Raw genomic sequence first — 21,055 nt, forward strand, 5'->3', positions numbered from 1 at the left:
TGGAAGTCTTTAAGAAGATGTTGGGTAGCCATTTGTCTGAAACGGTATAGGGTTTCCTGCCTAGGCAGGGGGTTGGACTAGAAGCCTCCAAGGTCTCTTCCAACTCTATTATTCTATTCTATTAATTATAATTATAATTATATTTTGTATGTGGCCCAACACAATTCTTTTTCACCCAATGCAGGTAAGCCAAAAGGTTGCTTACCCATGATTTATATATTGAGCAGACCTTTTGAAAAGGAATGGCATTGATTTTACATCAATAGGTTTGGCCATCACAATAGTAATATAAGTAAGTGGAGTGCTAGAAAAAAAAACATTTCTCTTTTTCCCCCCTGGAGCAGCATTTGCCAAGGATAATTTTTCCCTTCAACAGCATCCTATTTTCATATTGAAAGTCATCAACTGGTTCCTGGGTAGTCTTTTACATTCTTCTGTCTCACATTGCAGAGAAGATTTATCACCCTTAGCCAACTGGATTTTCTTATCTAAGACTGAGCATAATGTGATGCCCTAAAGTTATTTGTTAACCTCTTTCTCAGCCAGCCAGTCAACTATTTAACATAGCAACATGACTATTAAGTACTATTTCTTAGTAAGATTGGCAGAATAATTCAGTGTGGATTTCTATCTTTATGACAGCGTTCATTTCATCACTGATGAATCTGCTTCAGAAATCTGCTTCTCATTAAATGCAAAGTGTATTTTTGGTTTGTCCTTCATGCTAAGTAATTGAGCCCTACCTTAATTATAGGCTTTCATCATGCTAAAAGCAGATATGTAGGCAAAGACATCCCATGAGTTCAGACATAGAAGACTGTTGTGCAGCTTAATGATGAATATGAACTAATAGATACTGAGCATTTCAAAACACATGACTGGTTGTTCAAAAGGATATTTGATTAACTGAATGAACCAAAATAGTCTGTACCAACTGGGTGATTATAAAGGCACTACATAACAGTGACCAAAGAGGGACTCCTTGTAGGTTTTCTGTGACTGAGGATTTCATAATTCATAAATTAATGAATTTCTTTGATTGAATGAATGTCCTTTAACTTTAAGCAAGCTTGACCTGAGCTCTAATTGAATGGGGTTTTTTTCTTTATATAATTGTGCTTAATACTAAAAGACTGCAGAACAATTTACAGTGAACTGCGCATGCGCAGTCACTAAAAACCAACTGGCGGCCCAGCAGCGGCAAGGGAACCAGTTTGGGGGCATGGCAGGCCTGGGTCGCTGCCAGTTCTGCAACCCAGGCCTGAATTCCACTACCAGTTCGGCCGAACTGGCCCAAGATCACCCAACTGGCTTTGTGCCTAAGGCAGGACTAGAACACACAATCTCCTAGTTCCTTGCCTGATGCCTTAATCATCACACCACCTGGCATTCTACAATGAACACATTGATGGTTTGAAGAAGATGAAGGTTGCCAGTTCCCCTGGATCTTCTAGAAAGGCTAGTGCTTCTGAGTGGATTACATTGAACTATTTGTTATCTCCCATCCAACTCTTGAACAATGGCCATTTGGCCTCTACCTTTCTCTGTAGAGCTGAGGTGGCGCAGTGGTTAGAGTGCTGTACTGCAGCCACTTCAGCTGACTGTTATCTGCAGTTTGGCGGTTCAAATCTCACCGGCTCAGGGTTGACTCAGCCTTCCATCTTTCCGAGGTGAGTAAAATGAGGACCCAGACTGTGGGGGCGATATGCTGACTCTGTAAACCACTTAGAGTGGGCTGAAAGCCCTATGAAGTGGTATATAAGTCTAACTGCTATTGCTATTGCTATTGTTCTGCCTCTGCTGTATTGTCATCTGCATTTTAGTCACGTACCTTTTACATGATTGGAGAAGAAGGAAATATGCTATCTTTAGTACAGTGTAGTAAATGAGGTGATTTCCTGTTCTTTCCTTCATTCCAGCAGGCTCCTACTTTTCCTGAAGTATTCATTAAAAGGATATGATGATCCCATTTGTTGAGCTGAAGTCTGTTGCCAACCACAGCTTCTTATCTGCAGGGATACAGGAGACAATCTCAGTGAAAAACTTAGAGGATTCTAAAGAGAAAGTGAACCAAACAGAGCAGAGCTATTGCTGAGCAAAGAAAGCTCTTTAGAAAATAATCCAAATACAAGCTAGGGATGAGAAATGAAGTGGACTATCCTGAAAAAACCAAAATTGTCTAGCTTTTGGAATACTGAAAAGCAACACTCCTCGCTGCTACAACTTATTGCAAATCTCAAGAATGTTGATCTATTGGGTTTAGCAGCACAATATATAAATGCCCGTGTAATTAATGGTTTATCTGTTTTCCAAAGCCCTACCTCACAATATAGTGCAGCAAAACTTCATTATGGCTAACTTCTCACATTGTCTATACCAGCGGTCCCCAAATTTGGCAACTTTAAGACTTGTGAACTTCAACTTCAATTGTCACCTTCTTAGATAACTGTTGACTTCATACTCTACTTTAGAACCATAGCATCTCCTGGAAGCCCTCATCCATGGATTAATGAATCCTTTCTTTATTTGGATGCATCAACTAAACCAGGGGTTTAGTTCAATTTCATTGAGGGCCACATCAGGGTTGCGTCTGACCTTGGGGGCCCAGGATGGACATGGCCAGCTCAACGTTACTCGTGTTGGGGGAGCTTGTGGTGGCTTGAGTGCTCTGCCAGCAAAAACAAGCTCTGTTTCAGCTGCAACGCCTCCGTTTTCACTGGCAGAGGCACTGCGGGTTGGTCCTTCGTTGTTTCCAGGGTGGCCCCACAGGCCAGATCTAAGCACCTCATGGGCCAGATCTGGCCCCTGGGCCTTGCGTTTTTGACACCCCTGAACTAAGCTATGCAGAGTGGTTAAGCAATGCCTTTAAAAGGAGGCCATTCTTCTTCCAATGGTGCTGATCCTAGATGGCGAGAGTGAAGGGGTTGGGTTATGAAGGTTTACTGCAATGCTGATTCCCCCCCCCCCTAATTTAAAAAAAAAATGGTTTATTCAAAGAACGTTAAAATACAAAATGCCAAAATATTTATAAGAAAGAACAAAAGAATAAAAAACAACAAAACATGTTAGAACATGTTCTTTCTAATGTTAGAAAGAAAAAAGTGTCTTTAGAAAATACTAACACATCAGTGGTGGGATACGACTGGTATGCCCGGTACGGGCGTACTGGTGCCTGCTGGGAGCACCAGGTACCATTCTGGCATGATGCTCCAGAGGGCCCGCCCGCCTGCCTTCCTTACCTTACTTGTATTTCAGCCGATCGGGGCTTCCGCGCATGTGCACAGAGCGTACGGCACCTGTGCGACGCTCCGCCGAGCAGCTGGAGTGTCGCGGACGTCACGGGTATTAAGTACTAATATGCGTGCTGTGCACATGCATGTGGTAGACGCCGGCCCTGTTGCACCATACCGGTTGCAATGGAATCCACAACCCAACACATATACACATAACAATAACATCCTTCCTAGTTGAATGCTGATTAGTATAATACAGCAATGTTGGTTTCCCACCCCTTACAAAACAGGCCAAAAGAAGTTTCAATGGTTAAACTATTAACATTGTTAATTAAACTGTCTGCCTGTCATCTACAAACTTTAATAATAACAAAATAGTTAACGGGAAAAAACAATAACAATGAACATATTATGTAAAAGTGTAAAAGTAATAAAAATGGTGAACCGTAGTAAGGGAAAGACAAGACTGAAATTCCAAAACCTTCTGGAATCCTGACTATGCTTCCATTATTGCTTTTTTTCTAACTGACAAGAATAAGGCAAAATTTACATTTTGTGTTTTCTAAACTATATCAGATGAAAGTGCTTATTTCAAAAGGGCAAGTGAAGAAAGAAAAGGGGAAAGGCAGATCTACAGCAGCAAAAATGTAAATGTCAGATGTACACATAACTGATTCCTTTTCTTCCATTCCCATGGCTGTTTTGCTTCTATCCGTGCAGTTACAACAGGTAAATGTCACAGCTTAGAGTCATTTTTAACTCTAAATTATTTGGCATGGTTTGATTGTGGATTGCATCAGAATGGTATAACCTAAGTTTGGAAAAATGTAGTTAGTGATAACAACTCTGTTACAGCAAATTTAGGTTTTATTCAGTGTTGCTGATGAAACTGCAAGGAGATCAGATCAGGCCATCCAAAAAGAAACCAACCCTGGCTGTTCTTTGGAAGGACAGATACTGAAGCTGAAGCTCAAATACTTTGGCCACCAAATGAGAAGAGAGGAGTCCATGGAAAAGAGCCTGATCTCGGGAAAGATTGAGGGCAAAAGGAGAAGGGGACTGCAGAGGATGAGATGGTTGAATAATGTCATTAAGGCAACAAACATGGATTTGGGCACACTCCAGGAGACAGAGGCAGTGGTACCTGGAATGCTATGGTCCATGGGGTTGAGAAGAGTCAGATACAACTTTAGTGACTGAACAACATCAAAGCTGCCGATGAAGGAAATACTTTTGGCTCCTCACAGAAATATAAAGCCTAGATCAGGGGTCAGCAACTTGCAGCTCTGGAGCCACATGTAGCTCTTTCATCCCTCTGCTGTGGCTCCCTGTTGCTAGTCAGTGCCACAATTTTGAGAGAAGCTTCTGGTTGGTAGGAGGGAAAGCACAGCGCACCAAGCAGAGACTATATGGCAAGGAGAGGGTTTTCTGGTCAGCTCCACAATTGATAGGGCTTTCGGTTAGGACTGGTAAGGGAAAAAGGATGCCGTGCTAGGAGGAGACTCTATGGTGGGGGAATCGGACTTCTGGTTGGCTCCAGAATTGAAGTGGGGGGCTTCTGGTTAGGACCTTTGTGGCTCTTTGAGTGTTTAAGGTTGCCATTCCTGGCCTAGATAACGTTAAGATTTAAAAACTTGACATGGCCCGTTGACATTATAGTTTTCATCAGCTTCTGTTTCTAAAAAAAACTCTCGCTGAAGTTGCTAACAATACTGGGAATCAGAAGAGGGAAAATTAAGTCTTATTAACATTAGGATCTAGGTGACAAATGGGTTTAGAAGCTTCTAATTCTTATCACATTAATCCAGGCTTTTGTTTAATTGCTCTCCAGAATAACTGTGATGCTAAACTTCATATACCACAAATCTGATTCTGGCAAAATCTTGCTTAATATAAACAAACTGCATATTTGTGCAAATAAGAAATGTGCTTTCCTGAGTGAAACTGTTAAATTAAGTTTAGTGTGTCATCTTAATTACGCAAAATGGAATGTAATTCCCTCATTCTTATCCTACAGTATTCTATTCTGAGCTAAGAAGAAAATGAGACACTAACATCCCTGCTTGCGCCAAGCTTGCAGTTTCTGATTAATTCAAAGCAACCTGTTTTACAATGGGCTTCATTATTCCGTGATGAATGTAGCCTGTGCCTGCTGTTGACTTTAGACACTAGGCAATGATGTCAAGAGTTGTCAATGAAGTGTAGACAAAAAACTGTTCTTATATAGTACATTGATAATACTTAAAGTTTCTCCACTATGTGTAACATGGTACAATTACATCCTAAGTCTTCTGAAACAGAAGATGAGACTGACATGTGACCTGAACATCCAACTGAAGTCTTTTATGAAGAACAGTTTTAGCTAAGCTGCTAACATTACAATCAATCTTTATACAATCTTAATGCATGGGTATGCAAGACCACAGTACATTTTCATCTTCACTTACCATAACATCAGATCCTAGGCTGAACATTAACTTACCAATAAACTGTGATTATTGAGGCATTTTTTTGTATTAGCCTGTATATGTTTTCTAGCCTTTTTGAAAGAATTGCTACTGTATGTCACAATAGTTTTGAGATGCTTGATTATAAGCATTACAAACTTTTTCAACATTACTTCTTCATCCTATAGCTTCCTACCAGGGGTGGGCTTCAAAAATTGCAGCAACGGGTTCACTGTCATATTGCTGGGTGGGTGTGACCATGGTGGGTGTGGCCTACTTGCCCTCCTGCACCATGGGGGGGGGGCATTTTTCACCCTCCCCAGGCTCTGGAGGCTTTTCTTGAGCTTCCGGGAGGGCAAAAAGTGCTTCCCCCGGGCTATGGAGGCCCTCCGGAGGCCAGAAACAGGCCTGTTTTTGGACTTCCAAAATGTCGGTAGGCCCATTTCCCGCCCCCTCCCCGAGCCTCCACTTACCTTGCATGATGAATGGACCACTTGGAGACTCCTGGGAGTGGAGGGGCGGGGTGGGAGGGTCCAGCCAGGGGTGGCATTTGGGGATTCGCTGAACTGGGCAGAATCCTAGCTAGAGGATCTCCTGAACCTGTGAGAACCCCAACAGCCCACCCCTGCTTCCTACACCTCTTGCAAGTTACTTACATAGCCAAACATTTATAACATTTACACTGTTTCCTCACATAGGAGCATTCTCACTCCAGCAGTCCATAATCTTCTGTTGAGCTCAGTTCTTCAGGTTATGACAGCCCCCACAGAGATAAAGGCCGTTTACAATTTTAGACCATTCTGCTTTCCTTCAAGCTCCGTCCCAGAGAGACAAATTTCCCTCTGCTGCCTCCTGAGACTTTGATCTGTTTCATAGAACCAAAACATTTTCTTATTCTGTTATTGATGCCATAATTTTAGCCTGTACCCGATTCCTTAATTTTTAAGGAAGGAGAACGGATTTCCCCAATTACAGAACAATACCTTTGCTTTTTAAAAAAAAAAACAAGCAAACCCTACAACAGACATGCTCTCCAGTAGGGGGGAAAAAATTCTGTCTCTTTACCCGAACTGCCTTCATATAAACTGGCTGTAAAATTGGTACATGGTGGGAAATTTCAGCCCAACTGTGAAGCATTTCCAAGAACCTGTTGATAAATTGAGAGGGAAACTTATTAGAGCTCCTTGGGTTTTTTTTTTATGTTTGATAAAATTGGAATGATGTGAACATGGATGGTGGCAAAACCATGCAGAGGGAGGGCCAATGAACAATGCATTCATGGCTGCTTGCTGGCATCTACTGACTTGAAGGAACTATGACGGCTGCTGTAAAGGGTGCATCTCAGCTGCAAAAGGAATGCTGAGTGGGAGGGTGATTGAGAAAGACCAAGAGAAAGTCAGGCTTCGGCATTGCTACATGATAGCATTAATCAGTCTTGTCTCTCTTGACTAACTTAATTCCAGAGGAACCACAAGAAAGAAAAAGCAAGATAAACCAGTTGTCTCTTTTTCAGCACTTACAAGATCTCAGCGTCCTCTTCACTATCTATGGCTGAAAAGTCTCCCCCCCCCACCCCCCTTAATAATTTAGCAGCACACTACTTCTAGTTCGGTCTATTTTGAAATGACAATTCACAATCATTCTCTTTTTAATTAGGGGATTTCTAAAATAAAGAAATTATGTTTGTAATCGTATAACATATAAATTCTCAAAGTCACATGGATTATAAGCCAAGTTTTATTTACAAACATCTGGATCCCACCTACTTCAAAGACTCTGGGCAGCTTGCATTCCAATAATAAGACTATAAAAACAATAAACGTAAATCAGGAGTGAAACTTCAACAATAAACAAACCAGGACAACAAACTCCAATTAATCATACCCTCTTTAGGTAAAGGTAAAGGTTCCCCTCACACATATGTGCTAGTCGTTCCCGACTCTAGGGGGTGGTGCTCATCTCTGTTTCAAAGCTGAAGAGCCAGCGCTGTCCAAAGATCTCTCCGAGGTCATGTGACCAGCACGACTAAATGCCGAAGCTGCACAGAATGCTGTTACCATCCCACCAAAGGTGGTTCCTATTTTTCTACTTGCAATTTTACATGCTTTCAAACTGCTAGGTTGGCAGAAGTTGGGACAAGTAACGGGAGCTCAATCTGTTACGCAGCACTAGGGATTCAAACCGCCAAACTGCCGACCTTTCTGATCAACAAGCTCAGTGTCCTAGCCACTGAGCCACTGCATCTAGTCCCTCTTTATCTCCACTTAAATAGCAATTAGTTCCCCAAACAGTTCTTACTGGACAAGTTATTCCCAAATGTTTGGCTGCTTCTGGACTAATGAAAATGTTTGCATTGCCCTATTTAATTGCAGTAATTCAAATGAAAAAAAAAGATGAAATCATGGATGACTGTCATAGCCTCTATCAGTGTCCACAACTAATAGACTGGAGAAAGCCAATGTCAATCTGATCTCCCAAGAGGCAAGACAAATATGAACGTACACAAGAAGAACTTTTGCTTTTATGGCCAAATGAAGACCTTCTCAAGTCAGTCTTTCAACGTCTGCATTCCATCAGTAGCTCCACTCTAGTTTGCTGATAAAAAAAAAATCTCTTACCTTCCAATAGAGCTAAGGAGTTAACTTATATAGATGGAGAATGTTTGGGTGCAAATGTCCCTCCTTATGACTTGCTAACCAAAAGTAAGCATCACACCCATAGCTTAGTCACTTTTTGCTTTGGACCCAACCAATAATGGAATCCAGAGCTTTGACAAAGATCATCTAACATAGTACAGATCCGCAAAGTATTCCCTACTTATCTGTAAATATTAGTGGATTTTTCCTACCTTGAATTGTATTTTTAACATAATTGTTAATGTGCCTTTTTCTTTAGGACAGGGATCCCCAAACTGTGGGCCACAGCACACTAGTGGGTTGTGAGGGTTTTGCAACCAGGCCACGGAAATGGTCGGCAAGCATCCGTGTGTGTACGAGCAACCTCATTTGTGTGAGCCACTCGCACAAGTAAAGCTGCATGTCTGTGTGTACACATTGCTCATCTAACTGGAGCTGCATGCATGCGCTTGCTGGCTGCTCATGTGGAACAGCCACTGGTCCACAAAGCCAGAAATGTTGGGGAACCCTGCTTTAGGAAATGTCAGTATAGTGGCTGAGCTGAAAATGTATGTCTTTTTCTCTATCTTATTATTTGGAACTTTAAAAGTAAAAAAAAAAGAACTAGAAATTGATAAGAAATGTATACCTCACTTCCTTTTGTGGGATGGTATTTCCTATTCCAAAGTCATCTGAATTTTGGGACTTTCTACTTTCCATAAAATTGCATGCTTGTAACCAATTCTAAATGCATTATTTGTCCTGCAGAGGAATACATTTTTAATAATGCCCCCCATTAGCCTGTGGTTAATATGTGCTAACTAAAGCTGTGCTCTTTTTCTTATGGACTTCTGTATAGAGTAATTTAATCTATTTTGGGCATTCTGTTGAAACTATCCCATATGCAGTAATTAAAACTAGAAGTTGTGTATACTATAAATCATGCTGACATATGCTGCCAATTTTCACACAATATACTCAGATCAATATTCTCTTTTATAATAAAGAAGTTTCCTTTATTATTTGTTGAAAAACAAATAGGAGGATGTTTTTCTCTATTTCTCCCATAACTCTGTAGCCACTGTAGTGGAAGGGATCATCCCTCTGGGAGATCACATATGCTCCTTAAGGAAGGAGGAAATAGAGAAAAATGTCATCCCATCCCTTTCCAATGCTTTGGAATTTCACTGAGTGTTGGTTTGGATCCAGTCCACTGAAAACAGAGCTTCAGATCAATCTGGATTGATTCAAATTAATATTACATTTTCATTAGGTTAGTAAAATTGCATGTTAATCTGCCCTCAAAAGTCTCTCCGCCTATAAAAAGTGAAAAGTGGCTTTGAATCTGTTAAATATTTTGGTGTCAAATCTCAGACATGCTTTTATTGGAGATGAGAATATTCTGGGTGTGTACGTCAACAAACCTGACACTGAGAATTTGCCCTGAGCTGTAACCCTAATCCTAACCCTAACCGTAAAGAGGTTTTATAACAGGACGATTCTTTACACAAAACCTATTATAGGGATAGTCAGAGCCTAGCATCTAGCTCAATGATGGCTAACCTTTTTCTAAAGGTGTGCCAAAACTATGTGCGCACGTACTATCACACATGTGTGTGTGCCCATCCCCCCTGTACATGCGAGAGTGACCCACCCACCGCGCATGAATGAGTGACTCCCCTGCGTCGAAGGGAAAACGGCATCCCCGCCCCCCCGGAGGCCCTCCGGAGGCCAGAAACGGCCCGTTTTCCAACTTCCGGTGGGCCTCGTAGGCCTGTTTTTTGCCGCCCTCAGGCTCCAGAGGCTTTCTAGGAGCCTGGGGAAGGTAAAAATGGCCTCACCTGCCCCCCCCGGAGGCCTGTTTCCTGACTTCCGGTTTGCATGTGGGCCATTTTTCACCTCTGAAAGGCCACCTCTGAAGCCTCTGGAGGGCAAAAAATGAAGGCCGAAATCAGCTGGCCAGCGCACACATGCGCGGTGGAGATGACCACGCAATGCTTTGCGTGCACTAAGAAATGGCTCCGCATGCCACCTTTGGCACATGTGCCATAGGTTTGCCATCATGGACCTAGCTAATTGCATCCTCCCCGGGGGGACTTCAAGAGCAGGACCTCTGCACATTCATAGCTGGGAAATACAGCAGAAGTAAAGGACATCAGATAAATTATTAAAGAGGAGCACCAAATAAATCCTGGACTCTATCTGCATCCTTTGTAGGTCACGGCGCACTGAAGAATCAGTGCTATTAGAATTGCACTTTCAAGAATTGTGCGTATAGCAACTATATATTAGAGTACTTGTCATAATAACTCTTGAGGATATATTTTGAAGTTACTACATTACTTTTAAAGAGGTTATTTTGTTTTTGGGAAGCTGCTCCCTCATGAAAATGCATCCTTTAATTATCCATCATGTAAGCTAACAAGACAGCCAAATAGTTTTCTGTGAGCAAAATTCACAGCAGAATTCTAGAGATAAGCTACAAAGGTAGCCCTCAACTTACAACAGTTAATTTAGTGATTGCTCAAAGTTAAAACGGCACTGAAAAATGTGGCATATGACTGTTAGAGCCGAGGTGGCGCAGTGGTTAAATGCAGCACTGCAGGCTACTTCAGCTGACTGCAGTTCTGCAGTTTGGCTGTTCAAATCTCACTGGCTCAGGGTTGACTCAGCCTTCCATCCTTCCGAGGTGGGTAAAATGAGTACCCGGATTGTTGGGGGCAATATGCTGACTCTGTAAACTGCTTAGAAAGGGCTGAAAGCCCTATGAAGCGGTATATAAGTCTAACTGCTATTGCTATTGCTATTGTTCCTCACAGTTATGACCTTTGCAGCATCCCCATGATCACGTGATCAAAATACAGATGTTTGACAACTGGTTCATATTTATGGCCGTTGCTAGATCCCAAGGTCATGTGATCACATTTTGCGCCCTTCTGGCAAACAAAGTCAATGGGGAAGCCAGATTCGCTTAACAACCGGGTTACTAACTTATCAGCTGCAGTGATTCACTTAAAAACTGAGGCAAGATATATAACAATATTCTTATGTATGTTTTGTGTTTTGTTCTTTCTTGTTGTGTTTTATTGTTTTTAAAGATTAAAACATTCAATAAAAAATATTTTAAAAAACCTGAGGGAAGAAAGGTCGCAAAATGGGGCAAAATTCACTTACCAAATGTTTCACTTAACAACAGAAATGTTGGGCTCCATTGCGGCCATAAGTCGAGGACTACCTGTATTGAACACAGATTGCTTTATTGTTGGGCAGCCAAGCCTAGCACTATCCTTTCTATTCTCAGAAAAATATATTTTGAATCCACCGGATATCACTATGCAAAGAAAAAGCATTTTTATGGCCATTGTCATTTGGACTATGAAGCTTAATGGAACTATGTGAGGCTGTAGAAAAACCAAGTGGCTCATCCAGTATCAATTCTCAAATTATCTACAGAATTATGTCAAGATGAAGTGTATAACCCACAATGTAGCCACCACTATTTCTCTTTTTCTTCCTAACGATGACATATTTTTTTTTAAATTTCCACATCTCAGTATAGTTTGGAACGCCAGTATATAATTAGGATGAATGCTTTACACTGCTAATTGGAATATGTTTAGTCATATTAGTTAATGAAAGAAAAAATAATCAAATGGCCCTTGAATCATACATTTGCTTCCAACAAACCAAGTCGTATAGAGCAGTGGTCTCCAACCTTGGAGTTTAAGAGTTGTGGACTTCAACTCTGGGAGTTGAAGTCCACAGGTCTTAAAGTTGCCAAGGTTGGAGATCACTGGTATAGAGCACTGGCCAAAAAAACCCCACCTCAGTTGATGAATTTGTTTAGGGATGCCACATACATTTATGGAGGGATGCAGTGGCTCAGTGGCTAAGATGCTGAGCTTGTCGATCAGAAGGTTGGCAGTTTAGTGGTTGTTAATCCTTAGCAGAGCATAATGGAGTAAGCGCCCATTACTTGTCCCAACTTCTGCTAACCTAGCAGTTCGAAAGTACATTTAAAAATGCAAGAATAAAAAAAGGGACCACCTTTGGTGGGAAGGTAACAGCATTCCGTGAGCTTCAGCATCATGCCCATGGAGACGTCTTTGGACAGCGCTGGCTCTTCAGCTTAGAAACGGCGATGAGCACTGCCCCTAGAGTAGCACGCATGTGCGGGGGAAGCTTTACCTTTATACATTTATGGCAATACTTGTGTAAATTTGTATATATGCATGTCCATCTTGTGTTTCAAACCTTTCTCTCTTTTCTCTCCCCCCGCCCCATTCCAATGCAGGTGAAGAAAATTTATTGGCAATCTTAAAACGAAGATGGTGGAAGTACATGATCCTTGGAATAATAGATATAGAAGCAAATTACCTGGTAGTTAAAGCTTATCAATATACCACTTTTACTAGTGTACAGGTAAGATTTTCTACTAGTTTATTTTCTCTCATCTCTACTCATTATATCAGAAAACCAAAGGAAGCCTGGATTTAACTTCGCAGTAATAGTAATAGTAATAGTAATAGTAATAGTAATAGTAATAGTAATAGTAATAGAGCCATACTTTCCTGCCTTCCCGAGATTGCCATCCTATTTCCTCCATATGTTGGCTCAAAGGAGAGAATAGATTTTAACATTTATGCCAGGCATGCTAAGCATAAATATGGTAATCACAGATATGGAGCTGCAGGCACATAAAGCCCTTCTTAGCTCTGTTCATTACACTGGCTAAGATGAAGCTCGGAGCTTCAAATAAGTTAAAAAGCAGTAATAATTCTGCTCAGCCTTCCATAAAAGGATTAAAAACATGTTAAGAAATGTGAAAAGAAGGTTATTATCTCATCCCCCATATCCAATTTCATGTAGAACCGAGTCAATAACTGGAAGTTAAAGTCATAGTTAGGTAGATATTATTCTTCAAAAATCAGAAACTCTACTCATGACAGCTAAATTACACGGCAAGGAAACAGATGGATAAGTATCCTACAAGTCAGAAACATAAAATAAGATACTCCTCACTGTAACAAAGCCTTCCAGTGTTGAAATTACCAATTTTCTCTAAAGAGCTTAAACTCACAGGTCCTTCTGATAGAACTGCTTGGGTGGCATTTCCCAAGGGAAGGCTCTGTGTGACAGATTTTAATCAAGATGCATCATCCTTCAACCATTTTCTTCCCTTTGCATTGTAGCATTGAGTTTTGGTGCCACACAGTTGTAGACTTGTTTTTTTCACAATTATTTTCAGTCATTCTGTCCCTGGTCATCTCACGGTTGGACTGTTGTAATGCGTTCTACATGGGGCTACCCTTGAAGAGCATCCAGAAACTACAACTAGTGCAGAATATGACAGCGTGGGCAGCTTTAAGGGCCTCAAGAATTGCCTTATAACACATTCCTCCATGAGCTGCTTTGGTTGCCAGCCTGCTTCCGGGGGCAATTCAACAGTGTTGGTTATCACCTTTAAAGCCCTTCATGGCTTTAACTTGGCCTGGATCCAAATTATTTGATGAACCCTCTCATCCCTCTGGGATTGGCCTTTCCACTTTTGCCAGCAGAGGAGGCATCATGTGGTTCTCATCAGCCTGACGGGGTCCTGGAGGGCATTTTCTGCTGTTGTGCCTACTCTCTGGAACATCTTGCCCCCCTCTTTGTGAGGTTGGCCCCACACCCCTCCTTTCTTTCATAAGGGTCTAAAGGCATAGCTGCCAATTAGCTTGAGGCCCCAGTGGGGGAACAGGACAGTGATTAATCAGTTTTATCATATACTGTATATCTATATTTATTACTTAAAGCACTTGTTTTGTGATGCAAAACCTGTACATTGTACAAATATGCTAAATTTGTAATATCTTCAAAAAACTTTTCTTTTCTCTTCCTAAACTTTCACTCATGTTGTAGCATTCTAGTGGCTGTGCATTTCTTTCGTTTGATCCAGTCATCCAAATCATTTTGATTTCAAAGGCCAATAATTGTTGAAACAGATAAAATTCCATGTGCTTTTTTTAGTTTTTAATTTGAAATAGCTCTCAGCTTTCTTAAGGATATGTAATAAAATCTAAGGTTGTTTTGTGGTTGTATTATTATCAAAAAGATGTTGCAAACAGAGCAATATTGTAGTGGTGTTTCACTTTATACATCCTAAACATGTACAAGCCCAATCATGCAGAAAGAACTCAACTACATATACATTTGATCTTTGTCCAAGAGGTAATTCCTTCATTTGAGAAGAGTTGGATTCTATGGTAAGAGTATTTTTAGAAAAATAACCCTTTTTAGTTCTTTGATCCTGATAAATTTCTGAGCAATCTATAATATTTTAATTTGAGTTGGGTACTGGTTTGTGTGATGACTTCTCCACTCTAAATAAATTAGATGGTTTTTATCCTTAAAGGAAAGGATAATCTAGATATATTTCAGTCTGGCTTTAGACCTGGTTTAGAAACTTTAATGATTTTGGCTACCTCAATAAATGAACTAAGCCAAGAATTCAATAAAGAAAGCAAGTTGCTATTGACTCTGCTGGACCTAGTTAATGGCTCTTAAACATGGTGTCTTTCTTAATAAAATTACAGAGATGCAATTGAGGGGTATGGAGACTTAATTTTTCTGAATAATTACTTTTGGAAAGTGATGGAGAAAGACTTATCTTAATTTAGTGTTTAGATGATGGTGTTTCTTAGAATTATATTTCTTTTTCATGATATGTAATATTTATGTGTAGTGGAAATCATTTGAAGTTTGAAGATGTAGTGTAACAAATATGAAATTATATTTAACTATGTCTTTCCTTTCCATTCTATTCAAGGGAGGTTGTCTAAATCATTGCCTGGGAGCTGAATTAATTGGGTCATAATAAACTGAAATTTAATCAATCAAGAAATAAGCAGCCTTAGTAAGGCTATAGTAGGCATTTAAGTTGTGCGCAATGGGATATTACTCACCTTGAAAATGTAGGCTTGTAATTTGGATATCTTCTAGAACCTGGCATTAATCTTGGATGCTTGTTAAGAATTATTTGCCCTGCTAACAATGTAGTCCCATCTATATTCATTGGAAATGATCCTCAAGAGTGTAGCAAATACCTTATCACATTGGTTTATGACAATTTAGTTTACACTGGACAATCTTTGAAGACTATGTTGAAACTATTGTGGTCCAGCCTGTAACAGAATAATGCTGTTCTGGTCCTGTTCTTCAAATGGCTATTCTGCTTCCTATTTATAAGTACAATTTTACATGACTATGATATTGGTTTTAAAAAACTCAAATTTTATTTTATTCAAAACATTAAAACAAACTCCAAAAAACAACAACACCAAAGCTAAACAAGACTACGAGTGTATAAACAAATCAAAAGAGACATATACATAAATTGTCCCTCCAGTTGAATACTAATAAATGTATTTCAAAGATAATAGCCCCCCCCCTTGCAAAGCAGGCACACAATTTATAATTTTTTACAACACTATTTACCCAACCCACATAGCCTGTGCACTATGTGAAAAAGTTAATAGGAAAACCAACAGCTAAATTAAACTTCTAAACCCTCTGTTAACAGTCTATTGTATTTCACTCACAGAAAGTCCACAATGGCTTCTGTTGTACCATAAGTCACAACAATCATTGTCTTTGGTCTGTCCAGGATCAAATATCCTCAATTGATTCTTAATTAATAAACTATTTTCTTAAGATATTAAACAGGATCTTTTGTAACAATTGGATGTCATGAATATGAATTTTAAAGTCCAGAACTACTAATTTTGAGAGTGGGGAGGGAATGAGAATTTTGCAGTATCCTTCCCCTGCCACACCCACAAAGCCACACCCACAGAACCAGTAGTAAAAAAATTTGAATCCCACCACTGCTCAGAGTTATTTGGAATTAAGAATGTTCCTACTTCACTGTTACTTGATTAAATTTGGACAAAACACTTCCCTTTAAAAAGACATTTAGTATGAGATTTTGACTTGCATTTGAAAATATATCTCTGGGTTATTAGTTTTTTAAACTATTTTAATAAGCTCTGTTACTGTTTAACATTTTAGTATTGCAATATTTAATGGTTATATTGAAAAGTTGCTTTGGGGAGTTGGGCAGCATAGCGGTTTGATAATAAAAACGGTTTTACTCGTTTAAGTTTTTTAAAATATGCCATTATTTTTCATTTAATCTATCTTGATGTCCTAAGGAAAAAGGGAGAATATAAGTATTTCTAATCTCTCTGTCCCTGACTCCTAAATCTTAATCTTAAGTGAAATACCTCAAGCTACTTGAAGAGAATAAATATTAAAAATGGGAGGAAATGAAACAATTAAATATAATTTTTAAAAAACTTTGCACATTACATTTTTGCAAGTTCCAAATTTCACAAATCCAGCTGTTACAGGCTTATGCTTGATAGAGGGAGTGATGGTTGATTATAATTCTCTGTAGTCACTAAGCCACATTTCCTTTTAGTTCATGAATTACTTCCTTATTTCAGTTTCTTAGTTCTTTCTTAGTTCAAGGAGAAATCTACATCTTCTCTCTTCAGATATTCACAATGGAAAATTTAATGAGTGCCTTCATCTATATTGTATCTCTATTTTAAAGCTCCATGTTCTCAGAAAAAATAGAGATATTAAGTAAAGATTCAGATATTGTGGTTTTGAAACAAAATAAGAAGATGAGATGGATAATCCTGTTGACATGGAAACATGCTGAATTTATAAACCTAATGTTCTGCAAAGTTAATGGGACATCTCCCCATCTTTTGACTGCTTTATTATTTAATTGGCAAGTAGAAGAATCAGTTTGTTTTTCATTGTTTAAATGACTACTCTGTAGTGAGAAATTATGGTTCAGATTTGAGAACACAAGGATCACCCCCCTCCCTCAAGAGAAAAGGCAAATCTGAATTTATACCAAGATGTAGCAAAGAAAATAGGATATAAAGTTATGTACATAACTTTAGCTTGCATTCTAAGAATGATTTTCCATGATTTGCAATCTTATAGAATGACTGAATTCACATAGTTAAAAAGCTACTTTGCAGATAAAACACATTTTTTTTCTTTAGATCAGAAAGTGGCATTGTTAGAAAGCTGAGGGATTGATTCTCATGAAGCAAGAAACCTGCCTATGATTTTTTTGGGGGGGTGGGGATGAAGTTATGGTTTTTAAACATTCCTTACAATTGAGCAAGAACAGTTTATAGCAGACTTTATGAAGAAATGTATGCATTTGATTTTTCTCCTACTGCAACTGGAATAGAGGTTGGTTTTTTAATCAAACTTTCTTTTACAATCTTGTTCAGAAACCCATTTCAGTTCAATTTAACTATTTTATGAGATTTTTAATATCTAGAGTACTGGATCATATCTTGTATTTATCTTAGTAAGCTAGCGCATTGGAATGGAATGCAAAGATAATCATTTTTCCAGATTTGCTTTCATAAATGGTTCACATGGGCAAACTATTCCATAACATTAATTTGGCAGCAAAATAAACGAGTTGAGGGGGAAGGGGAGAGAAGATATTCCTGGTTTCTAATTCCTTCATTAATCTATGGCACTGGAGGCTTGAATTCAATGTAATTAGCCAAGTTGTCTCCTATCTTCTCCTTGTCTTCCTAAACTGCATTTCCTTCCTTTCCTCAGTGGCTTAATTGTGAGTACTTAGGGCAGAGACAAAAAATAGGAATTAAGAAGTTCTACCTCTCAACATCCCCTTTTACCATTTCATCATTTTTCTCCTTTTACAATGGCCCACACTCTCTTTAGCTTTTTTAAAATTTCTAATATACTCAAATATCCATTTTATTTTTGGAAACACTCAAAACTCATTTTCAGTGTTACCTTTTCAGACAAAATCATAACATAGCAGCTTTAGAGTCTTCCTTGTGGGAAGGACCATCCAGATGTTTTAATAGGTGTTTGGGATATATTTTTTTAATTTAGATTCAGATAGGTAATTATGGCTGAACATTTTAATTATATTTGATTCCTTAGTTAGAACATATTGCCACTCCAGCTAAATTTAATTCTCATGCATGTAAAATATTACAAGATTATATGTTGGAATTTAATTTAGGGCCAAATGATTACTTTTAAATCCTTAACACTAAGATTATGGAGAGGAGTTCCACGCGGGGCTTTTCAAACAGCCAAACTCCTCTCCTGTTCCTTATTCTGCTGTTTGAACAAGCCACGCGGGGCATGCTGCCTTGTCTTTGACAGCCGCCTCTTTTCCAATTGGCGGGGGAAGAAATCCATCTTTTCCCTCCCTCTCCATGGATCCCCGCCCCAATTGGAAATGAGGCAGCTGTGAAAGGCAAGGCAGCGTGCCCTGTGTGGCTTGTTCAAACATCAGAAAAAGGAACAGGAGAGGAGTTCCATGTGTGGCTTTTCAAATAGCCAAATTTCTCTCCTGTTCCTTTTTCTGCTGTTTGAACAAGCCACACAGGGCCACGCTGCCTTGCCTTTCACAGCTGCCTCATTTCCAATTGGGGCGGGGATCCATGGAGAAGGAGGGAAAAGATGGATTTCTCACCCCCCCCCCCAAATTGGAAAAGAGGCGGCTGTGAAAGTCAAGGCAGTGCGCTCTGTGTGGCTTGTTCAAACAGCAGAAGGAGGAATAGGAGAGGAGTTCCACGTGGGGCTTTTCAAACAGCCAAACTCCTCTCCTGTTCCTCAGGCAGGCCGGATCAGGAGTGCACGCCAGGCTGTTGCTCCTCCTGCCGCCACCGCTGTTGGTGCGACTTTCGTGAGGGGAAGAGAAAAAATAATAAAAGGCTCTGGGCAGTGGGACCGGCCCGCCATGGAGCAACCCCCCCCACACACACAGCAGAGTTTTTTTTCCCCTCAGCTTGGCTCTTCTTCATTCCTTCCTTCCCTAAGCACCCCCTCTGCATGCCAGGCCGCCAGCCTGAAGGGGAGCGAGCGATGGTGGTGGTGTGTGGCTGGCGGCAGCAGCGACTACTGCTCCTGGGCTCAGCAGGCAGCGCCCCAACTCCTCTGCCGCTACACCACCTCAGCAGCAGCACCTCCTACCCGCAGAACCGAGGCAGGGAAGAAGATTCAGAGGCATGGAGCCACAGACTTCCCCCTTTCCCCCGCCCTACGGCTCGCCTTCTTGGGTGGGACCAGGGTGCATGCAGGGTGAGTGGAGTTTGTGACCAACTTTAAAGTGAATGGGGATGTTTGTGACTAAATGGGACAGAGAACATAGAGGGATGCAAGGGAACATGGAGGTAATCTAGTCTAACCCCTTCTCAAGGCAGGAGTCCTTCCTTCTCTTTGAGAGCTGTCAGTGGCAGACATGAGGGAAATGGTGTGTGTGTTTGTATGAGAGAGAGAGAGAGAGAAAGAAAGAAAGAGAAAGAAGGAATGAGAAAGAAAGAAAGTTGGAGAGAGAGAGAGACAAGAAAGAAGAGAAAGAAAGAAAATAAGTGGGGGGGAGAGACACACGAAGGAAGGAAGGAAGGAAGGAAGGAAGGAAGGAAGGAAGGAAGAACTTATGATCATAATTGAGCCCAAAATTTTGGTTGCTAAGCAAGAGCGTTGTTAAATGAGTTTCACCACATTTTCCAACTTGGCCACACCCACCTGGTCACATGACCACCAAGCCACTCCCACAAAACAGGCCACACCTACAGAATAGGTTCTAAAAAATTTTGAAACCCACCATTGGTTTAGTGTAACATCTAGCTGTGCTCCAGGAATCTTATCAATTATTATAAGAAAAGTTGTTCTGGTGTTTCAAAATTGTAGTTAAATACATTTTATTCAAGAACAAAACAGATGAAACTTTTAAAGAATCATTTATTCAATAAATACACTGCAAACATATAAGTTGTTCAGAGTGATTTTTAAAGTACATTTGTATTTGTGATTGTATTACTGCATATAACTCATGGAGAAAAAGAATAAAAGTATCTGAACAAAAACATTTGAGAAAGAACATTAGGGAACTTTGGACTACATATTCAACTTTTCAAAACCATTGTGTCTGTTAAATTGGATCTTAAAAAATTCTAGGTATTTGATGTAGAATATTAATTGAATCATGTAATAGGTTTTGCGAGTGAGAAGAAAGACCTGATAAATTATTGGCTTCTTAAATCAAACAGCAAAATCAAAGTAATATGTGGGCTACTATAAAAGATAGATCAAGGATTTTTGAATCTGTACTTGTGTATATGTGTTCATGTATGCATTTACACACACTTTACAATAAGAGTCATAGATTAGGAAGAATTTTTTTAAAAAATAATATAACTCTTAAGATAACACATGACCAAACCATTTATCTACCAGTATCATTATCTCTTCAGAATATACTATTGTATTATATAATGTTTGTCTTTTGTCCATTTTTCTTTGTTTTGTTTTGCATTCTGCATTTTGCATATTAACATAATTGATATAAAAACTAAATAGACTCTTGAAAGAATAATTTTGCTTCTTTGATTTGGAAAAAAGGATAAGTCTGTAAGCACTTCCTTCAACTAACATGTTTTATTAAAGACAGAAGATTTTGTGAGAGACACAGATCACTTCATCAAATGCATAGAACTGGTAGATTGAGGTAGGATTTAAATTACAGTTTTGTTTCTGTTTCCATGTCAGCTGAGTCCAGTGGCTAAATGTTTTTAATATAAACAATGCTGTGTTTCAATTGTTTAATATAAATGCTGAATGCTGCATTTCAGGTTAAATGGCCTAGACATTGATATTTTGACATAGATCTTTTTAACATTTATATTTTATTGTATTT

The 21,055-nt window shown here is 39.6% G+C and overlaps 1 protein-coding gene across 1 annotated transcript in view; it reads left to right on the plus strand.

The window, feature by feature from the left end:
* The window catches only part of SLC35F1 (solute carrier family 35 member F1), a 231,647-nt gene that overhangs the window by 161,678 nt on the left and 48,914 nt on the right, over window positions 1–21,055 (plus strand). Inside the window, exon 3 of the mRNA XM_032216781.1 lies at window positions 12,590–12,717. Within this exon, the coding sequence (XP_032072672.1) occupies window positions 12,590–12,717 (128 nt within the window). The remainder of the gene's footprint in view (window positions 1–12,589; window positions 12,718–21,055) is intronic.

This window comes from Thamnophis elegans, chromosome 4 (genome assembly GCF_009769535.1).
Source record: "Thamnophis elegans isolate rThaEle1 chromosome 4, rThaEle1.pri, whole genome shotgun sequence".
Lineage (NCBI taxonomy): Eukaryota > Metazoa > Chordata > Lepidosauria > Squamata > Colubridae > Thamnophis > Thamnophis elegans.